The sequence below is a fragment of the Mirounga angustirostris genome, unplaced genomic scaffold (assembly GCF_029215605.1).
Source record: "Mirounga angustirostris isolate CCGP_5_RB_7025 unplaced genomic scaffold, mMirAng1.0.hap1 SCAF_3, whole genome shotgun sequence".
In the NCBI taxonomy this organism is placed as follows: domain Eukaryota; kingdom Metazoa; phylum Chordata; class Mammalia; order Carnivora; family Phocidae; genus Mirounga; species Mirounga angustirostris.
Genome location: NW_026991711.1, coordinates 176,936,596 through 176,956,790, shown reverse-complemented (window position 1 = coordinate 176,956,790; position 20,195 = coordinate 176,936,596). Strand labels below are relative to the sequence as shown.

The window sequence follows — 20,195 nt, the reverse complement described above, 5'->3', positions numbered from 1 at the left end:
GATGGACCACTAGCATACAACTAGCAGTTTGAAGATCGCAATGCCCTCTTACGATGTACTAAAAAGCTATCAGGGGCGCCTGGGTGGCTCAGTCAGTTAAGCGTCTGCCTTCGGCTCAGGTCATGATCCAGGGTGCTGGGATCGAGTCCCACATCCGGCTCTCTGCTCCGAGGGAAGCCTGCTTCTCCCTCTCCCACTCTCCCTGCTTGTGTTCCTGCTCTTGCTATGTCTCTCTCTGTCAAATAAATAAATAAAATCTTTAAAAATAAAAAAATAAAAAACTATCAGGCACCACCATTTTTGATGGGAAACTGAGGCTTGAAGAGATTAACTGACTTGATCAAGGTCCAGCTAGCAAAGTAAGCCTTTTTTTCACTGTATCATGCTACTTCCTCTGAATTCCTTTTAACCTGACTGGGGTGTTGTCAGTTCATGCCACTGCCTCAGTTTCCTTCTGTGGCATCATGGAGGAGTCCAGCATCACCCACTCTACCCCACTCACCAGGACCTGGCAATAGAGACCGGGAGGCAAGCGTCCCAGCCCTAGGTCCGGGTCAGCCCCAGAGGTTCCAGACAGTCTGGAACCCTAGCAGCTTGACACAAGCTGTCCATGGGTCTCCTTGTTTCCTTTCATCCTACCCTCTCCTGCCCACGGCTCTCTGAGCTCCCCAGATGTCTTGCAGGTCCTGTTGGGTCCAGTTAATAGGGAAGCTGGGCTCTGTGCACCCTCTTGTGGTCTCTGAGAGAAGTGCAGGAGATATTTATTTATTTATTTATTTAGCGTATTGAACCCAGCTGGGGAAGGCAGAGCTGTGAAAATAAACCCCACCCTTAGGGAGCTTCCTTTCTCCTCCATGTGATGCCATGATGCCAATTCCACTCTCCCCCTTGGTAAGTTATCCAAACCCCCTTGAGTAGAGAGGTTCTGAGTCCAGATTCTCCATGACACTTCCCTGAAGCCTGGACCTTTGACCTAAGAGAGCCAGGAGGAGGCAGGAAGGAAAAGTCAGATGCCCTTTCCTTCCCACTGCCGCCTGATACCCCCTCTCCATACATGCCTCACACTGGGGTCCCGACGTGATTCTCGAAGGCTGAACCAAGCTAGGTCAAGAGGTGGATGTGAAGGCTTTGTGGGGAGGGAGGACAGACGCACTAGAAGGCATGGTTAAGGTCTGTTACATCCAGGATGAGTTCCCCTTCCTTTTGTTTCATTTGAAAAACTCTCCTCTCCTCCCTGTGCCCCCAATACCTGTAGTCTTGGGTGGGTGGCGGGGGGTGGGGCGCCAGTCCCAATCACAGTAATACATCTTCCTGGATGGTTATTGGTTTGGGGATGGGCAAGCGACCCATGCTGACCAAATCAGGGTCTTCCTTAAGACTTTTGCTGGGAAAGCCATTCTTTTTTAGACCACCAGCTCTAAGAATGTGGGCATCGGGCTGACATATAGAGAAAGTCTATCTGCAGCAGGAGGTAATGAGGACAGTATGAAAAGAAGAGCAGAGATAAGCTAGAAACTATAGATGTGAGGATGGTGGTAAGACAGGGGAAGAAGACAGGGGAGAAAGACCTATGACATTGTTTGAGCCACTGGGTTCAGTTGTGCTTGAATTCTTTTTTTTTTTTTTTTTTTAGATTTTTATTTATTTATTGAGAGAGAGAGAATGACAGAGAGACAGCATGAGAGGGTGGAGGGTCAGAGGGAGAAGCAGACTCCCTGCCGAGCAGGGAGCCAGATGCGGGACTCAATCCTGGGACTCCAGGATCATGACCTGAGCCGAAGGCAGTTGCTTAACCAACTGAGCCACCCAGGCGCCCTGTGCTTGAATTCTTACCTCTGGACTTCCCAGGTAATTAATTCCCTTTTTAATTATTTTTCCAATAATTCATTTCTTTGGCCTAAGCTAGTTTGAGTTGTGTATCTTCATTTGCAATCACGGTCTGCCCTGAGAGTATCAGCTCTCTATCCCCACTCCCACAGTAACTGCCATTCATTACATATAAGCTTGACATAAATTATTGTGCCAAATGTTGTGCTAAGTGCTTTTCATATCTCAAAAAAATTCCTCCCCATGATTCTATGATGATGTGAATGCGTTATGATGGTGCTGCCACTTTCCCATTGAGAGACGGAATCTATTTGCCCTTCCCTTGAATTTTGGCTGGTTCTGTGACTTGTGTCAACCAATAGCAAGTGACAGCAGTGCTGTGTAACTTTCAAAGCTGGACCTTAAGGAGTTTCTGCCTTGACATTCAACACAATCTATTTTGAAAGCCAGCCTGGAAAAGTCTGATGACACTAAAGCCACCATGCTGTGAGGAAGCCCAAGCTAGCCACCTGGAGAGGAGCATGGAGGAGCCCCAGGGCACTAGACACATAAGAGGAAAGCTTCTTCGACTGTCCAGCCCAGCCCAGCCACCGCAGCAGTGAAGGACCAAATGAAGGACCACAGCCAATAGTTCTGCCATAAGGAGCAGAACCACCAAGCTGAATTCTGGCATTCTGGCAAATTCGTAATCTACAGGATCGTGAGAAGTCATTATTTGGGGGTTGTTTGTTATGCAGCAATAGATAACTGAGACACGATGGTGTTCCCATTGTATAGCTAAAGAAACTGAGGCTAACATGCTTATATTGCAACCTTCTAAGCAGCAGCAGTGGGTTCCAACCCAGAGTGCCTGAATCCGAAGCTCATGCTTTGCCTACATACCTGGGTGGGGTAGTCATTGTCCACTATAGTATTTGGACTGTGGGAAAACTGGGGGCTTCCTGAGAAAGAACCAGAAGGAAGGAAATGTGGTTGGGAGCCAAGAGAAACCTTGGGACAGCTTCGCTTCTTCTCCTGAGTGTGATTAGAAATGCCGTTCTGAGCAGTCTTTTGGACACTAACAGGGGTGAAGTTAGTTTTGATGGTAACAAAGTCAGATGTTACTAATAACATTGTTTCATCACATTCTAGTTTATAAAGTGCTTTAATCCTATGGGCTTGGGTGGCCCTAAAAATCTACCCTCGAATACCCCCAGGGGTCACAGAAACAGAAGGACAGATGAAGGCATCACAGTCCCCTAGAATTAAGATGAGGGCTGATCTGAGAGCTGAGTACACTACCAGAGGTGTCTGGGCTTCTTTTCCTAGACCTGTTCAGTCTGTTCCTTTAAAAAGGGACGGCTTAGGTCTTCCTAAGATGCAGGCCAGAGAAACGTGGCAAGGGTGACTCTTCATCACGTTGCCAGGCGAGCTTAATCCAATAGGTGAGAAGATAGGGGCCTAAGGATGACCCCTGAGATGCTAGTTCTGTCAAAACCATCTTCCTTTACACACTCCTTGGGAAGCCTGGCCCCATGTCAGCCCCCTGGAGGCCAGCTCCCCTCCCAAACCGTGGGCCCAGTCCTATTGGTTTAAATACTTTTATTGATACTAAACTCACCCACCCACCCCATGGCCAGCAGTTCTAAGGAGTCCTGCATCCAGAGGCCTAGAGACTGGCTCTTTGGTTTCCATATGGGGGCCAAAGAGCGAGAGAGACTGCATTGCCTCCCCGCCCCCAAGCCCTCCAGAGCGCTCCCTGGCGGGTTTTGGGGGGGTGCGGTTCTCCAGCGCCCTGGGGCCTTCCTGGGCAGGCGTGAATCCCCAGCCCCGCCCCTCTCAGTTTCCGGAGGCCTGGGAGATGGGCTGTCGCCGGGAGAAGCTGGGCAGCGCCCCCGCTGGGGTCCAGAGGCCCCCCAGCCGCCGGGCGGCGCGTCAGAGACAGAGGCTGAGCTCCTTGCGCACGCGGCAGCGGTGACACTGCACGACGCAGCACCAGTGGAAGCGACACAGGCAGTTCTCCTCGAGCTGCACGCTCTCCTGGCGGTGCCCGCGGCCGCAGCACAGCAGGTCGCAGCCGCTGAGGTCCGGGGCGCTGCTGTTGCAGGCGCGGCCGCGCGTGCCGGGCGAGCCGGTGCGCCGGTTGGGAGCGCAGAAGTCGGGCGAGTCGGCGGCGTAGAGGAGGTCGGCGCGGCCGGGCGGCTTGAGAGTGCGGACGGCGGGCAGCAGGGCCTTGCCGTCGTTGGTTCCCATGACACGCGAGGCGCCGTGGAAGCGCTCGAGCAGCCGCGCGCCCACCTCGCGGAACGGGGGCAGCTTCTGCCAGCAGGTCCGCAGAGCGCACGAGCCCGACAGGCCGTGGCACTTGCACTCGGTGCGCGTATGGCTCCGCACGGCCTGCGGCGGAGAGCGAATGAGCGCGCGGATGGGGACAGATTGCGGGTGCGTGATATGGGGCGGCCCAGAGGACCGACCTAGAATAAGATGGGGAGGGTGGGGTGGACGGAAGAGAGAAAAGAGCAGGCCAAAAACAAAAAGGAGAGCGCAGGGTGGAGAGGAGGAACTCCAGGGAGCAACAGCTCCGAGAGAAAGAAAAATGAGAAAGATGGAAGAGTAAGAGAAGTGGGGGAAGTGGGGGAAGTGGGGCGCTGTACTGTATGTAGCACAGAGACCCCAGGATCCAAAGTCAGGGATGGGAGAGAAAGCAGAATGGACGGCAGGGGTGAGATTCTCCCTGGAGGGAGGCAGGCAGGGTTGCAGCTGTTGCGCTCTATTCCTCCTACCAACCTACCAACCCGGCCCCCTCTCGTTGCTGCCCCTCACGGCCCCAGGCAGGGCTGAGCAGAGTCGCAGAGCCGGCCTCCTGGGCGTCTGTCTCTGCCACCCCTCCCCACTCCTCTCTGACAGGTATGTGGGCCTGTCTGGACTTTCCTCTCTGGGCCCCCTCTTAGCCCTTGCCTGATGCCTCAGGCCTGAACCCTGGAGGACACAGAATATGTGTGAGGGCGTCCCTAGAGTACCCTGGAACTGAGGCCTAGGGTGCGGTAGGGCCCACCGTGAATGCATTACTGAGAACGGGAATCCAGAACTCCTGCCCCTTATTTGCTCTTTTGTGTCTGAAGCTGGGGGTCTAAGAGTCACAACCCCACTAGAAATTTATGGTGTCAGATGATCCAGGAAGATCATCTCTGGAAGCTCAGAGTCCAGAGGCCAACCTGATCTACGGACTTGTGTGCCCCCCTCTTCCCAGGCCTCTCTCCTTCCTCACACCCCCTCCTGGAAACAGCTGACCCAGAGAGCTTTCTTGTCCCTAAACAGGAGCTCCTGGGGCCCCCCTCCTTGCAGAGGGAACAAGAGAGGCTGCCAGGATTCCGAGGAGGGCCCCCACTCTGGGGTTGGTGGGCAGCCAGTTGGCAAGTACCCAGATTCGGTCACAGCTTTCCTGGCCTCTGCCTGACTCCCTCCTACCTTCACCAACATCTACTTTTTGTCTTTCACACCTTTCCAAGCCCGTCCCTCTTGGGCCTGTTCTAGTCCCTCCCAGGCCTTGCCTGGCTCCCCTACCTCCAGACCCCCACACCTTTGCCCCAACTTCTATCTTTTCTTTCATCCCCAGCTTTTGTCACCCTCCTCTGCCCATGCCCTGGCAGCTAGGTCTCTACCTACCCCAAGCTCTGTCCCATCTGTCCGGTCTCAGAGGTTCTTCTGCCCTACTTGAGGTCCCTTAAGGCCCCGAGTCCTCTTCCCTGGGTGTCCCCTCCCTACCCTCCCCATTAGACCACCAGCTCCAGGCCCTCCCAGGCCTCCCAAGGGACTCCTTCTTCTAGGCTAGCCACCTTCCCTCCCACATACCCCTCCCCCCAGCCCATCTTACAAGTAGTCCCTCTCTGCCAGGTGGCTCCCACACACCTAACACACTCCTGCACCCACAGGCCTTCGCACACACCCCCACTTCCTCACGCTTCCACAAACACGCGCCCACAGACCCCACCCTCACCCACGCCCACTCACACCCACCCATGCTCACACATTCACACCCACACACACTCTTACACATCCCTGCCCCCACTCACCAGCCGGCCGGCCTCGTTGTTGTGAAGTTGCACCAACGCACGGATGTCTCCGCGTCCCCGCTTGTGCCGCGCATCCATAAAGAGCCTCGACTTCTCGTCCCCGAAGTCCACGTCGTCGCCGCAGCCTCCCCACTCCCAGGCGGCGCTGCCGTCGGGGGAGCCGGCCGGGCCTGGGGGCCCGGGGGTGCCGGGCAGACCAGGGGGGCGGGGAGGGGCCCGGCCGCGGGGCGCTTGGCAGCCGCACTGCAGCAGCTCGCCCATGGAGCAGGCCTGCGTGACCGCGTGACTGGCGCCCGCGGCCGTGATCGCGAACACGAAGGCCGTCTCCCGGATGTCTGCGGGCGCGGGGAAGGGCGGTCAGCGGGCAGGACCGATGCCCGGTCCGGGGGCACGGGGGCAGGGGAGGGGCGAGGAGGCGTGGCTGGGAGACAGGGTCAGGGCAGGGTGCCCACAGACCCGGGGGACAGGCGGGGCTCCGGCAGTCTCCCCCAACCCCCCTGATCCCCTAGAGACCAAAAAGCAGCCCCCTCCCCCCGCCCCGACCCTGGGTGCTCTGCCCTCACTGACCCTGCTGCAGGATGCGCCCGAAGGCCTTGCTGTGGCTGGAGCAGTTCCAGCGGCGGAAACGGAACTGGAACTGGCACTCTCGCACCCCAAGCCGGGCGCCCCGGGCCAGCTCCGCCACTACTTCTGGCTCGGCCTGGCACAGCTCAGCCTGCCGCCCTGCCAGCCGCCGTGCTTTCCTGCAGATGCTGGTGGGGTCCATGACCAGGGGGCTGCCCACTGCCCTGGAAAGCGAAGAGCCAAGGTCCAGGGTATGACTCACGGGGCTTTGTGGGGAGGGGGGAGGAGGGAGGAGGGAGGGAGACCGGCCCTGCTCAGCCCAGGGCTAAGAGCTGGCATGTGCCTCTTGTCTCACCCCACCCCAACTGAGTTTGAGATTGTCCTGTCTGGTTCTCTTACCATCCCAGGTCCCTTCTTAACTAGATTTTGGACTGAAATTGCTATAGGGCAAGGATTCGGTCTTATCCTTCTGTGCACATCTTCATTAATAAGTCCTTATAGGAATGTGACTCAAGGTCAAGGCACGGGGCACCAGGTGAGCCAAAAGGGAGACAAGGAAGAAATGAACAGGAGGAAGAGCAAGAAAACTGTCAGAGCAGAAAACAGCATGAATCACAAAAAGATACAAAGAAAAGTGGGCAGTATCACAGAAGGATCTGGTCTTGGACAACAAGCTGGTTTTGGCAGCTGAACAACCCTGATGCTAGAAAGGCAGGGGCAATCCCAGGGATATAGAAGGCCACAGGATTTTAGAATGGCTAGGGAAGGGAAGCTCTGAAGGCAGTCACACCCCCTCTCTAGCTCAGTTTGTCCTTCTGTAAAATGGGCTTTGATCTCTAAGGTGGACCCTCAACCATGATATCCTGTTTCCTTGAACTGGAGAGCAGGAGGAAGTAGCTGGGGACTGAGTCTCTGAAGCATGATTGTGAAGTAAGTGACATGACCCTTCTGCTCTGGGGTCTGTGACCTTTTCAAATGGACCTTGAGAGCTTGTTTGGAGGTTCTAGCAGGGGAGCGCAGCTACTCGTATACCCTTGACCGAAGAACGGTCCTCCTCTATCGGGGAAGGTCGTCCTCTTCGACCGAGCGCGCAGCTTTGGGAGGGACGCACATGGAGCGGTGAGGGAGGAAGGGGACACCCGCCTAGCCAGCCAGATCAGCCGAATCAACCCTGGCGATCAATGGGGTGACAGATGTCGCAGCCAGATCGCCCTCACATCCTCTGTGACCTTTTCAGAGCAACAGGTCAGCAAGCCAAGTCCTGATGTCACTGGTTGTGACTGGTTTGGGGAGAGAGAATTGCTGTTTGGCTCAGTGGGTAAAGACCTCACAGGAAGTTCCACACACTTTCAGAAATCCCTCCATGTCTAGCCTTCATTCCACCTAAGGGGAGAGGGGTTATTTGGTTTCCAAATAGCAGACCCCTGAAGGTTAAGGTTATTCACACCTGAGTGGAACTGCTTTAATCAGATTGCTCTGACTTGAACCCTTAGCTGGGATCCCTGTGCTTGCTGGTAGGAATGAGTGGGTGGAGCACTTAGACCTGAGAGTCATTTGAGATCACACAAAAGCCCTTCAGCAGAGGGCAGAAAATGACTCCCTGGTGGGGAGAAGTGGCACCAGGAGATAGAAAACGCAGAGGAGAGTGGGAGCTAGGTGCCAAAGGTCAAGGTGGCCTACTTTTCAGTTTAGCTTTCATGCCCATCTGCCGCACCACCCCCCCAGTCCCGTGCCCATTTGTTCTGCAAGTGCAGGCTGCCCAGGCATGTTCTGGCCCCACAACAATGAGATGTAATGGGCTTGAACAGCAGCGAGCAGAATTTAGGTCTTAAGGTAGAACTTCTCAACTCTTGGGGTGTGAGATGCTTGAAGAGGGAGTTGCAGGAAGATGTGTAAGCTCAGTCCTTTAAGGTCTCCTAGTCTTTCCCCCCACCCCACCAGACCCCCACCTATCAGATCATTGTCAACCTCTCCACCCAAGTAGTCCTGGAGCCAAGATTCTTTTCTCAGTGAAGAGACTTATAGTCCAGACCTTCATTCCTCCATGCTTAAGACCTACTCATCACTGCATTCCAACCGCAGCCTGGAAAGGTCCAGCTCCAACCCCTTCCCAACCCTAGAAAAGTGGTGGATGGAGTAGTGGAGAGTGGGCCACGGGTAGGGTAGGGCAACCCAACCTGGTTCCCAGTGGCCCAATGACCTTCAAGTGTGGATCAATCTCTATCTATCTATCTATCTATCCTCCCTCCACCCACTTACCCACCTCATTACAAGGATTTGAGGCAGCTTCCAGCATGCTTGTATAGGGTCAGTAGATAAGACTATGAGCGCCTTGGAAGTTAAAAGTGATATTTTCCTTCGTTTCCCATGGCAGATTTTTAGATGCTTAATTTGTATTTCCCCCAATTTTTATTATGAAAATTTGCATGTTATGATTACTATAATACTACAATGAACACCATTTAATACACGTTTCTGAATGAATGAATGAGCCATCTACAGAGAATGTCCTCACTTGAGGCCAGGCTCCTGTCCACCCGTGATGCCAGGACTCCTTATTAGCTTCCTCTCTCCCCACCCCCTCCCCCTTACACTGGATGCAGAGGCAGGGAAGCAGGCCTCCCCATGGCTGTCCAGCTCCTTTCCCGCCACCTCAGAGTCTGGGGCTCTGCAAACTCATCTTCCCCACCCCACCCCCATGCCACTAAGCTCCCCAGTCTCCCCGCCCCAACCCTGCCCTCTGCTAACTCCCTACTTTCCCAAGGTTGACTGGCCTTATCCTCTCAAGGTCACTCTGACCCCATCCCTCTCCTCTCACTCCTCCTACCCTAGGGAAGCAGGAGAGGGTGGGGGTATGCAGGGAAAAAAGCAAAAACCTCCAAACCTCCCGACCTTGTCTGCTTGCCAGGGGCTAGAGATAGGAGAGAAATCGGGAGGAGCAGGAAGGGTAGGGCCCTCCAGGAGGTGGGGCCAGCCCTTTGCAGGGTTGAGGGGCTGCCCCAGAGTCAGTTGCTGGTCTGGGTCTGGCTCCCCAGGCTGGCTGGCTGCCTGGGAATGAGGCTTGTTTACGAGCTGGTCAGGAGGAGGGATGGGCAGTAGTAGCAGCTAGAATCCCAAGGGGCCAGCTTGCTCCCTGCCCTGCTGTCCTCGCTCCCATCCCCAAGTCACAGGAAAGAAAACTCCAGAAGAGGAGTGGCAGGGGGGTGTTGGACAAAACATCAAGCCTCACTTCTGTACCCTGGTCTCTGTCAACTCTGGGTGAGCTGAGCCACTGTGGGCAAGTCATTCTCTCTCTGGGCTTCAGAAACCTGAGGAGTTAGCATGAGAAGCTCCCTTATCCCCTCTAATGTTACAACTTGACTCCACATCAAGAAATAACTCGCCCATCTCCCCTTTTCCTTTACCCTCCTTTCTTCCCTTCTGCTTCCTTAGGGAACCAACTCTGCTTTTTTGGCCTTTGAGTCAGCATTGACCTGGGGTCAGCCCAGGGAAGATGTGCCCATTTGGGAGCATCTGCATGTTGTGGGGACTGGAGCACAGTGGTGGTAGGAAATATATAATATGTAGGATGTAGGCTCTGAGATCCTAACCAAATAGCCATTCCTGGGCATAGAAAAAAGGAGGCTAATCCTAAGAGAAATCAGTATGCAGACAAGAAGGGACAAGCCTAGGGTTGGCCATTCTAACTGGCTTGGCCTGCGCCAAGATCTCCCTCCCAGGGACCTTGATTGGTAGTCAATAGCCAAGTGAGGTGGCATTAAGGGCCAGCCAGTTCCTACTAGCAGCATCTGTAGATCTAAGCCCCGGGGGCCCCAGGTTCTGGCCTAACCTACCTTTCCATGCCTAGATTCAGAGGGCCAAAGGGAATGCCAGAAATCACCTAGTCCTCTGGGGCCCCTAGGTGGCTCGGTCGTTAAGCGTCTGCCTTCGGCTCAGGTCATGATCCCAGGGTCCTGGGATCGAGCCCCGCATTGGGCTCCCTGCTTGGCGGGAAGCCTGCTTCTCCCTCTCCCACTCCCCCTGCTTGTGTTCCCTCTCTTGCTGTGTCTCTCTCTGTCAAATAAATAAATAAAATCTTTAAAAAAAAAAAAAAAGAAATCACCTAGTCCTCTCTACCCACCTCACCCCCCCCATTATATAGATGAACATCTAAGGAGGGAGGTGACTGACGCAGGCCACTCAGCGGAGGGATCCTGTGCTTGTGATCCTGCTAGTGCATGACTATTCTGTCTTGTTTTCTTGTCTTCTCTCTCCACTTAGCTTGAAGACACACTAAAGACAAAGATTTCACGAGGAAGCATAACATCATCAATAGCGCACCTTCAGAGTTTGGGGAGACTGTGACTGGGGTTTGGATCTGGGCTCTGCCATTTGCTTGTTCTAAGATGTTAGCAAGTCCCTTGCCCGTGAAGTTGGCACTTAATATTTGTTGAATGAATGAGACCTAACCTTCTGAACCTCAGTTTCCACAACTGTAAAATGGAAATAAATGATACCTGACTGCTTCTCTGGTAACAGGAAAAGGGTCTGTACGGACAGCGAGCTCCAGCAAGTGGGTTTTGTCTTCTGGGTCACACTCGGATTCATCTCTTGGGCCTGCCCAGTGTGGGGCAGGCAGCATTTGTGGGTTTGTGAGAATGCCCTTCTCACCAACTCTCTGCCCTTACTCCTCAGCTAGGATCCCTGTGTTTCCTCCTCCTGGCCCTGCCCCTGGACCAGAAGCACCCTTCAGGACCCCTCCCCTTCCCCAGAGAGCACTCCTGGGCGGATTATTGAGATCACAGACCCTTTTGATGTCCAGCCTCCTCTGAAGGGCCTCATGGCCAGCCCCCCTCTATTTCCTCACACTCACCCCCAGGGTCCCTAGTCTGACCCCCACCTCCTAGGAGCCAGCAGAGGGAGCCCTGAGCCCCGGGGCTGTGGGTGGGGGCTGCATGGGGGTGGGGGAGGTGGGTGGTGGAGAGGGGGCAGAAAAATGTTGCCTGACGGCTGCTGAGGCGGCTGGGCCCGGGCCTGTGCCCGGGCCTGTGCCCGCCCGCCTGTCCTGTCCTGCTCTGTCTAACTCGGTAATTTACTGCTCCCCCTCCCCCAGCCCCTACCCCCACCCCAACCACCACATCAAAGCCAGTGATGCCCCAGCTCCATTAACCCCTGCCTCCCCACCGCCCACAGACACCCCATTCCCCCCCTCTCCCACACTGGCCCAATCGGGTTCCCTCTGCCTTGTCCTGGACACTGCCCTTCCCCTCTCCTTCTCGTACTCTTGGGAGAGGCAGGGGCTCTCCCTTCCCTGATGGCCTTCACCAGTCGAGAGGGCGTCCTATCAGGCAGGGCTCTGGAAGGCAAAGGAGTGGACACACTGACCCTCCACTGGATTCTCTGTCCTGTGCCTCTGCTCTCCCATGCTGTGGTGGGGAATACCCAGGTGAAAGTGGGGCTGGGGAGCAGAAGGGGCCTGTGGAAGGCCCTGTACCCCTTTCCTGACTGCACACAGGGATGAGGTACTCAGCAAGAGGTGGACTCCCAGCCCTGGTCCTCACTGCCTATATCCTGGGTGGCCTTAAGCAAGTCCCCTCCTGTCCCTGGACTTTGCTGGACTTCTAACCATAAGTGAGAAGATTGGCTTAGATGATCTCCAAGTCCTTCCTAGATCTAATTTCTGGCTTAGATGAAGGGCTTGGAGCCAGAGGAACCAGCTTTGGAGGCCAGGTGGAAAACAGAAGATCCCTCCCAGCGACCTTTCCCTCCCTCAGCTCCTCCTCAGGCTGATCAGGGGAAGCACCCAAGATCTCACCCCACTCTGCCCGGGGCAGGAAGGAGGACACAGGCTAGAGGGCGCTCTGCCCAGTCCCTGGGGACAGGCTGCTGTGTTCCCCAGCGCCTCCTGCTCTGGCTGGCTGGGCGCCCTGCTACCAGCCTGACCGCGGCCTGGCTCCCGCCCCGCCCTCGCCTCATCCCCTCCACAGCTGCATTTCTCCATCAAAGTACACATTCTGGAATCCCTCTCACTGGGCCCTGGTGATCAAACCTCCCACTGACCTCCCCCCCACCCCACCAACTCCTGGCTTCCGATGAGAATGGGGCAGGAGGGGGTTGTCCCCCCGCCACCAGGAAATGTCACAGTGCCAGGACTCTGGTGGGCTCAGGGCATGCTCTGGGCTGGATCGAGCCAGCCTCCTTTTGCCCCTGCCCTTTTCTGCTCACAGCCCCATTGTCTCCCTCCAGGGGAAGCTGCCAAGCTGGAAGGCCTGGAGGGGGGGTACTGGATGGCCACCCCACCCCCATTCTCCACCCCACCCTGAGCTTGATGGGGGCCAGCCACCGGACTGCCCACAAAGGGTCAGATAAAGACGCAATGGAAGAGGGTAGCCAAGCCCAGCCTGGAGTGGTGGTGTGGGAGGTCTAAGCTGGACAACCTGGGTGTCAGGAAGAAGCCTGGGTCCTTTCCCTGACTCCCTGTGGGGCCAGAGATGAGGCTGTCCTAAGCCTCTGGTTCCGATTTCCTTTCCATAAGGCGGGGGGTGGGAGGGTGGAGAGATAGGCAAGATGAGATGGGGGAAGGGAGTGAGACTGGGTGCTGTTTTGCTTGTGGAACAAGGGGGAGGGTTGGTTTCTTTCATAGAAAATATAAAACAGAAAGAGGAAGGGAGAAGAAGGGAGATTGATTTGGCCATTCTGTGAGAGTGAGCTATGTTCCACATCCACTGATTGAAGGCATAAATAAAGATGGGTCAGACAATGAGAAGAACTTCCTGGGGGAGGGAGGGAGGGGCTCAGAGAGCAGGCTGGAAGGGCTGGGAGCTGGTGACCAGGAAACCTCGGACTTTCCGTCTCTTCCTCACTCTCAAAATGGGATCTGTCAGGGCCAGAGCACTCCAGGATGGCCTGGAGGCAGTGGGCTGGACAAGATGACCTCAAGAGAGCCTGGCCAATGTCCTGGAATCTGGGATTCTGCGATTTACAAAGATACGGTTACAGATGGGAGAGAGACAGACAGAGAGGCTGGAGGCAGAGTTTAGAAAGCATGCATTGCATGGAGGGGGAAGGAGGAGGGGGAAAGAAGGTGGAAGGGAAACTTTTCTGGAACCTGGAGCTAGGTACCTGAGCCTATTCCAGGACCTGGATCACTCCCCTACAGGACCCTCCTTTCCTAATCTGGACAGTCCAGTCACTCAGAGTTCCTGGGGTCCTCTCTGTTCCCAGCGTGGCTGCTACTAGAATGTCAGAGTCGACTGCAGGGGCTGCTGCCTTCCTGCCTACCGCTAGAACTCTGGCCTGGTTAGCATTCTCTGAGAAGCAGGGAAAAGGGGGCCAGCAAGCAGGTCCTAGACATCAGACGCTCTGGGCCTGATAAAGTTCCTAGCCAAAGTAAAGCTGGTGTAGGGGGGCAGTGTGGGGAGTGAGGGGTAGGCAAGGAGTGGCAGGAGCCTCAGCCTACTGGGGATGCTGGGTCCAGCCCTCCAGCCCAAGCCAGATCTTGGAGATCGATGGTGGGGTGGGATGGGGACAAGAGAGTAAGCAAGTAGAGTCAAAGATCCTGAGAAAGGAATCTGGGATCAGACCAAAGGAATGAAGTGTCGGAAACAGAGGAGAGTGAGGGGACCAGTGCAGGTGGGAGAGGCAGGTTCTCTCTGAGAGGCAGCTGAGAGAGGCAGTTGCTGGACACCTTATCACCCCAGCCCCTCACTCTTCACCCAGCTCACCCTGCAGCTGCAGCCATGAAGGCCCCTGTGTTCTCCTACACCTGCCCTCCTCACCTCCTCCCCCACTCCCTGCTTCCCAGCTTCAGGGTCAGTCTCCAAGGGACCAGGCCTCTCTCCCTCTGGCTTGTCACCCACCCAGCAGGCCCTCCTGAACAAAGGAACCCTCATAGACACAAGTCTCAGAAAGGCAAATCAACCAATTCAGCAACACTCCACAAGACTTCCCCAGCACCTTTAGCCTCCAGGGCACAAAGACAAAGGCTCTGCCTTCCAGGAGCAAGGAAGAAGGATCACAGAGGGGATGGTTGTCCCAGTAACTGGCATAGTTGCCCAATGCGTGGGGTGCAGTGGGAGCACACAGAAGGCGAAGGAGGAAAGACAAAGAGATAATGTTATGGAGGATGTGGTATTCTACCTGGAAGGATGAGAATGATTTGGAGAAATGGAAAAGGAGTAGAGGAAGGGCAACTACCATCAGGCAGAGACCCCTGTCTCCATGCCTTGAGAAAGGGCAAAATGAGAAAATATGAGTCTGGGAAACAAGACAGAGATCGCTTTACAAAGTTTTGCTTGGGACTCTGGATTTTAAATTTAAATTAATCCTCCTTTTCTGGCCTACAGAAGCTGCCCAGGAGAACCCGCAGCGTGGAGGAGGGTGACTTAACATTTACAGAGCACCTCCCGACGCCATATCATTTTGTAGGTAATCCTCCTGTCCGGCCTACCAGATAGGGGGACTGTTTCCCAATTTTATAGTTGAGACGTTGAGGCGCAGGGAGAAGTGACTTATCCAAGGTCACAGACTTAACAAATGGCCAAGACTGGATCTCAGGTCTATTTCAAAACTGACACTATTATTATACTAAGTTATGCTAAGCCAGGATCGAAGGACGCAAGTCCCCTAACCGGGACCTGGGTCATCCTCGATTTGCTCCCTCGCTGACACCCCCGAGGGACATCTCTCCCGCATCAGGAAAGAGGGCTCGCAGCCAGCAGCTCCCTGTGTGGGCATCCAGCTCCCTATCTCCCTGGAAGAGAGGGATCTGCCGGCCCCACCCCTCCTTCCAAACCGGGGGGTGGGGGCGGAGTGGAGGGTAGAGAATCCAGCCAATGCTATGGCGCTATGCAAATAGACAAGACCTTGCTTTCTTAGGATTGGCTGATGCATCAGTGATACTGTCCAAGTCCCTCCTCTTTAAACACCCAGCTATTCCGGGCGGGTCTTTGCAGCTCTGGAGAGACCGGGAAGGAAAAAAAAAAAGTCCACGGGATCGAGATCTCTGAGAGGTCCCGACCTGGCACCCACCTTCCTAGTTGCTGTCCATCCCCAAGACTCAAAGTCCCCGCGACCTTAGCTCCGTAGTTGTCTGCTCTAGGTAGGGCCAGGTCTGGAGGCCACGTCTCCTTGGTTGGCCGGGCCTCCCTCCCTTCCACCGGGACCCGCCACGACTCCCAGTACCTCCGAAGCTGTGTTTTTTCATTTCTGACCCCCACATCTGGAAGGACTGGGAGCCTGGGTCCCTTTCCTGTCTTTCTTCCTCTTCTTTGCTCCGGGAGGAGGATGTAGAGAAAGCCGGGGTCCTGACTCAGTTTCCCTTTACGTTTTCCCCCCGCCACTACTGTCCATTTGAAGTAGCCCTCAGAGAGAGGCTGGTGGGTTTGTGGAGCAGCGTAAGGCGGGGAAGAGACAGCTGTTTGACCCTCTTTGCCTTGTGCCTTCCCACCTTGTTCCTCTCTTTTCCACAAATCCAGTCCTCCTCCCCTAAATCCAGGGCCCTCCTCACACATTCTTTTCTTCGGATCTCTGACTACAGATCTCCCCCCCGCACACACACACCCGCTGTCTACCCGGTGGCTCTTTCTCACCCACGTGCCAGTTCCTTGAGGACCTGGATTGAGCGCATAAGCGGAGGGGGAAACGGAGGATGGGGAAGGGTGTGTAGCACAAGATAGGAGGAAATACAACCGACTGTGCGGAGTGGAGGTTTCGGAGCGTCTGAGCGGCAGTTTAGAAGTGGCCCAGGCGGGGGCCGGCAGGAGAGCGGCACGCACCTCCCCGGCACCTCTCCAGCGGCCCGGGGGGCTGGGCTGGGCTCGCAGGTAGAGCCCGGAGGCAGCGGGAGCGCGTTTGGCAGCCCCCCACCCCCACCGGCCGCCGTCGGTCCCGAAGCCCCCGCCCTTGAGCTGCCCGAGCCGCGCCGGCACCGCACTCACCACCACAGCCCACCGACGGGCGCGGGACACAGCAGCAGCAGCAGCAGGACGGAGGGCGCGGGCGGCAGCATCGCGAGCGCTCTGCCGCCGGCCGGTGCGGTACGGGGCGAGGCTGCCGGGCCAGCCGCGGCGCGCCGGGGCGCGGGCTTCAGGGCGAGCGCGGGCTTCAGGGCGAGCGCGGCGAGCGCGGCGGCGGCGGCGGCGGCCGGCAGGCGAGGGCTCCGGCGGCGGCGGCGGCGGCGGCGGCGGGGGGGGGGCCCATCGCGGGCGAGGAGGGCGCGGCTCGAGGCGGAGAGCGGACGGGGCCGCCAGCGCCTGTGTCTCCAGCCGAGTTCGCTCGGGAGAAGAAATCAGAGCCGGGGGCGGGGGTGGGAGGGGAGCGGGGCCCCGGCGGGGGCGGGGGCAGGGGGGCCGTGGGGTGGCAGTTGCGACAGTCAGGCGGCGGGACTCTCGGGAGGGAGCCGTGCGCCCCGGGGCTGCAGGCGTGGAGCTCAGCGGAGGGCGGGTGCGAGGTCCCGGGGCGGGGCCCGAGAGCGCCGGTGGCTGCGGGACGCGCCTGCCTCGCCCCTTCCCTTCGCCCCTCGCGGACTGGGAGCCCCCCGCCGCCGCCCAGAGTCAGGGGCAAGGAGGGGCGGGGGAGCAGGGTGGAGAGGAGTAAGGGCGGGGAGGGGGGGTGGAAGAGGAGCTGGGGAATGGGGGACGGGCTGGAAGGGAGACGTTTGACAGGTTTGTTGACTGTAAAGAGAGAAAACTTCCCAGGAATGAGGGAGTTGGGGGGGGGCGGTTCGGAGGGAGATGCTGGAGCCGGGGCCGGGAGAGGAAGTCCGCCTGGGGCGCTGGGTGCTCCGGGGAGGGGTGCCGAACTCGACCGTCGGACGGGCGGACTCAGGAGGGGGTCACCCCTTACCGGCCCCGCCTCCGCACTGCACGCCCCTTTCTCAGCCTTTCCTCGAGGAAAGGAGGAAGCCCTAGGCCTCCGCTCTCGCTCCCCAGCCACCCCGCCTCTTCAAGCCCGCGTTCGGGGGAGGGCTGCGAAGGGGAGATTAGACAGCAAGAGGAACCTCTTGGATGGCCTGCGCTCAAGCGCTCGCACGTGTAAGCGAGCGGTAGAGCTGAGGTTGCAGACTTGCAAGAGATTAGGAGGGCAGATCTCTCTGCAGCCGGGCCTCGCGTGTCCGCGTGTCCGCGTGTAGCCTGCCTCACGTTCCTTCCCCAACTTGGCCGGGGCCAGAAGGGGTGGAAGAGCCAGCTGCAGGTGAGATGGTGTTTATCTGATTCTCTAATGCCACAAAAATGTCTTTGATGCTCCCTCCCCCACAGGGGGGGATCAAAGGCCCCGTGGGGAGGGGGGACAGCTCCATTCATCACACCAAGCTACTGGCAGTGGCTGCAGTCCCCGCTCCTCCCCTCCGCCTGCTTGCCCCAAGGGTGCCGAGGGACAGGTGGTGCAGGACATTCCATAGCAAGCGCCAGTTTCCCTATCACCGCCATCTAGAGTGGCATCAACCTTTAAAAGGGGGGAGGAGTGGATCTCCCAAGTGGTAGAAGCTTCAGGCACCCAGAGGAAAGCTCCTGGTCTTTTGGGGTGGAGATAGCATCTGAACTCTGGGAGCGAGGCCGCTGCCAAGAGACATAAACATCCTTGGTGAGCAGAGAGAAGGCAAGATTGAGTCCCCCAGAGAGTGGGGACAAGTGAATAGAGATTCTGAAGCTGGGGGACGAAGGGGATGCCACAGAAGACCATTGATGCCTAACCCAGGGGACGAGGCAGATCTGGGGAAGGATGGATGAGCAAGTGGAAAACAGAAATGGAGAAACATTGCCCTAGGCACATGGGGAAGCTCCTAGGTTCGCTGTGAGCCCAACCCCACGGCCAGTGGTGTCCCGGCTGTGTCAGTCTAATGCCCTGTACTGGGGACAGAGAATTTTGATGACGGGGCTGGAGCACTCTAGAGAAGGGGAAGGGACCCTGGGTGGGTCGTCTAGTGGCTGAGGGAGCTAATAAGGGGCACAGGGCCCAAGTGTTGCCCCCTCCCATTTTAGCCTTTCATAGCAGCCAGCTACCACCCATGGCCTCTGCACCTCTTAATTTTGTACGCAGTTACTGTTTCTGCAGGGCAATGCCAACTTTGGACACGGCACACTCAAAGACAGACCCAGGCTGGGCACACACTCAGGCCAGATGGTACTCAACAGGCATCTGGAGAGCTTTGCGGGTTCCTAAAGGCTGCAGGTGGCCAGTGACCAGACCCCTGGGAACCACTGCCTGGGTTCTGAGTCCCCTACGCACCCCTGCCCCCACCCTGCTACTGTTATTGCAGATTATGAAATGCTCTCCCTATCCTGCATTCTTCTCCGAGGCAAGAATTTTAATGTATTTGTCTTTGTCATCAGGGGACCGGGGCTCTGGGACCGCCCTGCCTCTGCCTGAGGAGGGAGCGCCCCAAATCTAGTCCCTGCTGTCTCCAGACCCCAGCCTCTTTCCATTACCACCCCCTCATGCCCTAGCCCTGCCCCTCGCCTCCCTCTCCGAAGACACAGTCTCTCTGTGGGGTGGATAAAAATGATGTTATTGAAACAACAGAATTGGGAGCAGTGGCAGGGAGCAGGGATAAGCGCAGGAAACTGGGGCGTTTGCCAAGAAGCCTTCTCCCCCGCAGGCGGCCTTTCTGCCCCCACCCCCCACCTTTCCTACAAACACACACAGATCGCCCCACCCCTCCTGCAGCACTCTCTCTGGCCAGATCTTAAGGAATATTTGGCCATCCCCAGATTCCCTAAGCCCTCATCCCCCCCAGAGTCCCACTGCAGAACCCATTGGCCCAGCAGTGTCTGCAGAAGCACTGGGGCAGGGGAGGGGTCTGCTGGAGTCTGCGATGGGCAGGCCTCGGCTCCGAGGGCAACTGTGCTTCTGCTTCCTCTCTTTTGCTTTCTCTGCACCCCCACCTAGGGGTTGGCTGGCATCTGGGCAGAAACCAGAGCAATGACTTCTGCCCTTATGCATTCCAAACCTTTAGAGAGATGAGTTCAGATGTTCCCGAGGCTTCGGTCCCCCACTATTACCCTAGAAGACTTTTCATGGAGCAGGGCTGGGGGGACAGAGACAGAGGTACACAAAGATCAAGATGCGTGCACACACATGCACACTTGCGCACATCCACCCACACCTGGGCAACGGGCATCCAGATAACCCCACAGAAACACCAGGACATCCTTGCCTCCCCTGGACAATGCTGAGTAACTTTCACCCACAGGTACAGATGGACACACAGACGGGCTGGCTCAGGCTGAGACAGTGCCTGCCTCCCTGGAGATTACATGCACTGCTCCCCGCCCCCCCCCCCCCCACCTCTGCTCAGACATGCATGTGGAGGAACATTCTGGGAAGATTGGAAGGTGGCAGCCCAGAAGGGGGCAGCATGGAGTGGAGTGTTGCCACTCTGATCCCCGCTCTGTCAGTCCTCTGGGCACTGGGCCCCCTCCACCTCTTCCTCTGTTGCTCTGCCTTTAGTTCTGAGAACCTTTTAACTCCACTTTTAGGCCCTTGTGCAAAAGAAAGAGGGGGAAGGAGCACAGGGATGTCTGGCTGTGGGATGGGAGAGGGAGGAGGAGCAGAGGTGGGGATTGGGGAGGGGGAGAGAGGCAGCTGGAGAGAGATAACATCGGAGTCGCTGCAGGGGAAAGCAGAGCCCTCTGTCTGTTGGATCCTCTCTCTCTGTCTTTCCGTGCCTTTTCATGTCTCTTCCATCTCCAGAATTCGGTTTCTATTTGTGTCTGTCTCTAAATCACTTTCTCTGCTTCTTTGTTTCTCAGAATGACTGAAGCTGCAGGAGCC

At 56.7% G+C, this 20,195-nt stretch overlaps 1 protein-coding gene across 1 annotated transcript; it reads right to left on the bottom strand.

The window, feature by feature from the left end:
- Positions 1-2,507: 2,507 nt before the first annotated feature.
- WNT6 (Wnt family member 6) lies at positions 2,508-16,686 on the bottom strand. The gene is made up of 4 exons (XM_045867347.3): positions 16,361-16,686; positions 6,447-6,667; positions 5,880-6,214; positions 2,508-4,203 (listed from the first exon to the last, which is right to left on the bottom strand). The coding sequence occupies exons 1-4, from the start codon at positions 16,429-16,431 to the stop codon at positions 3,742-3,744; spliced, it is 1,089 nt and encodes a 362-aa protein (XP_045723303.1). The 5' UTR covers positions 16,432-16,686; the 3' UTR covers positions 2,508-3,741.
- Between the last annotated feature and the right edge of the window lie 3,509 nt (positions 16,687-20,195).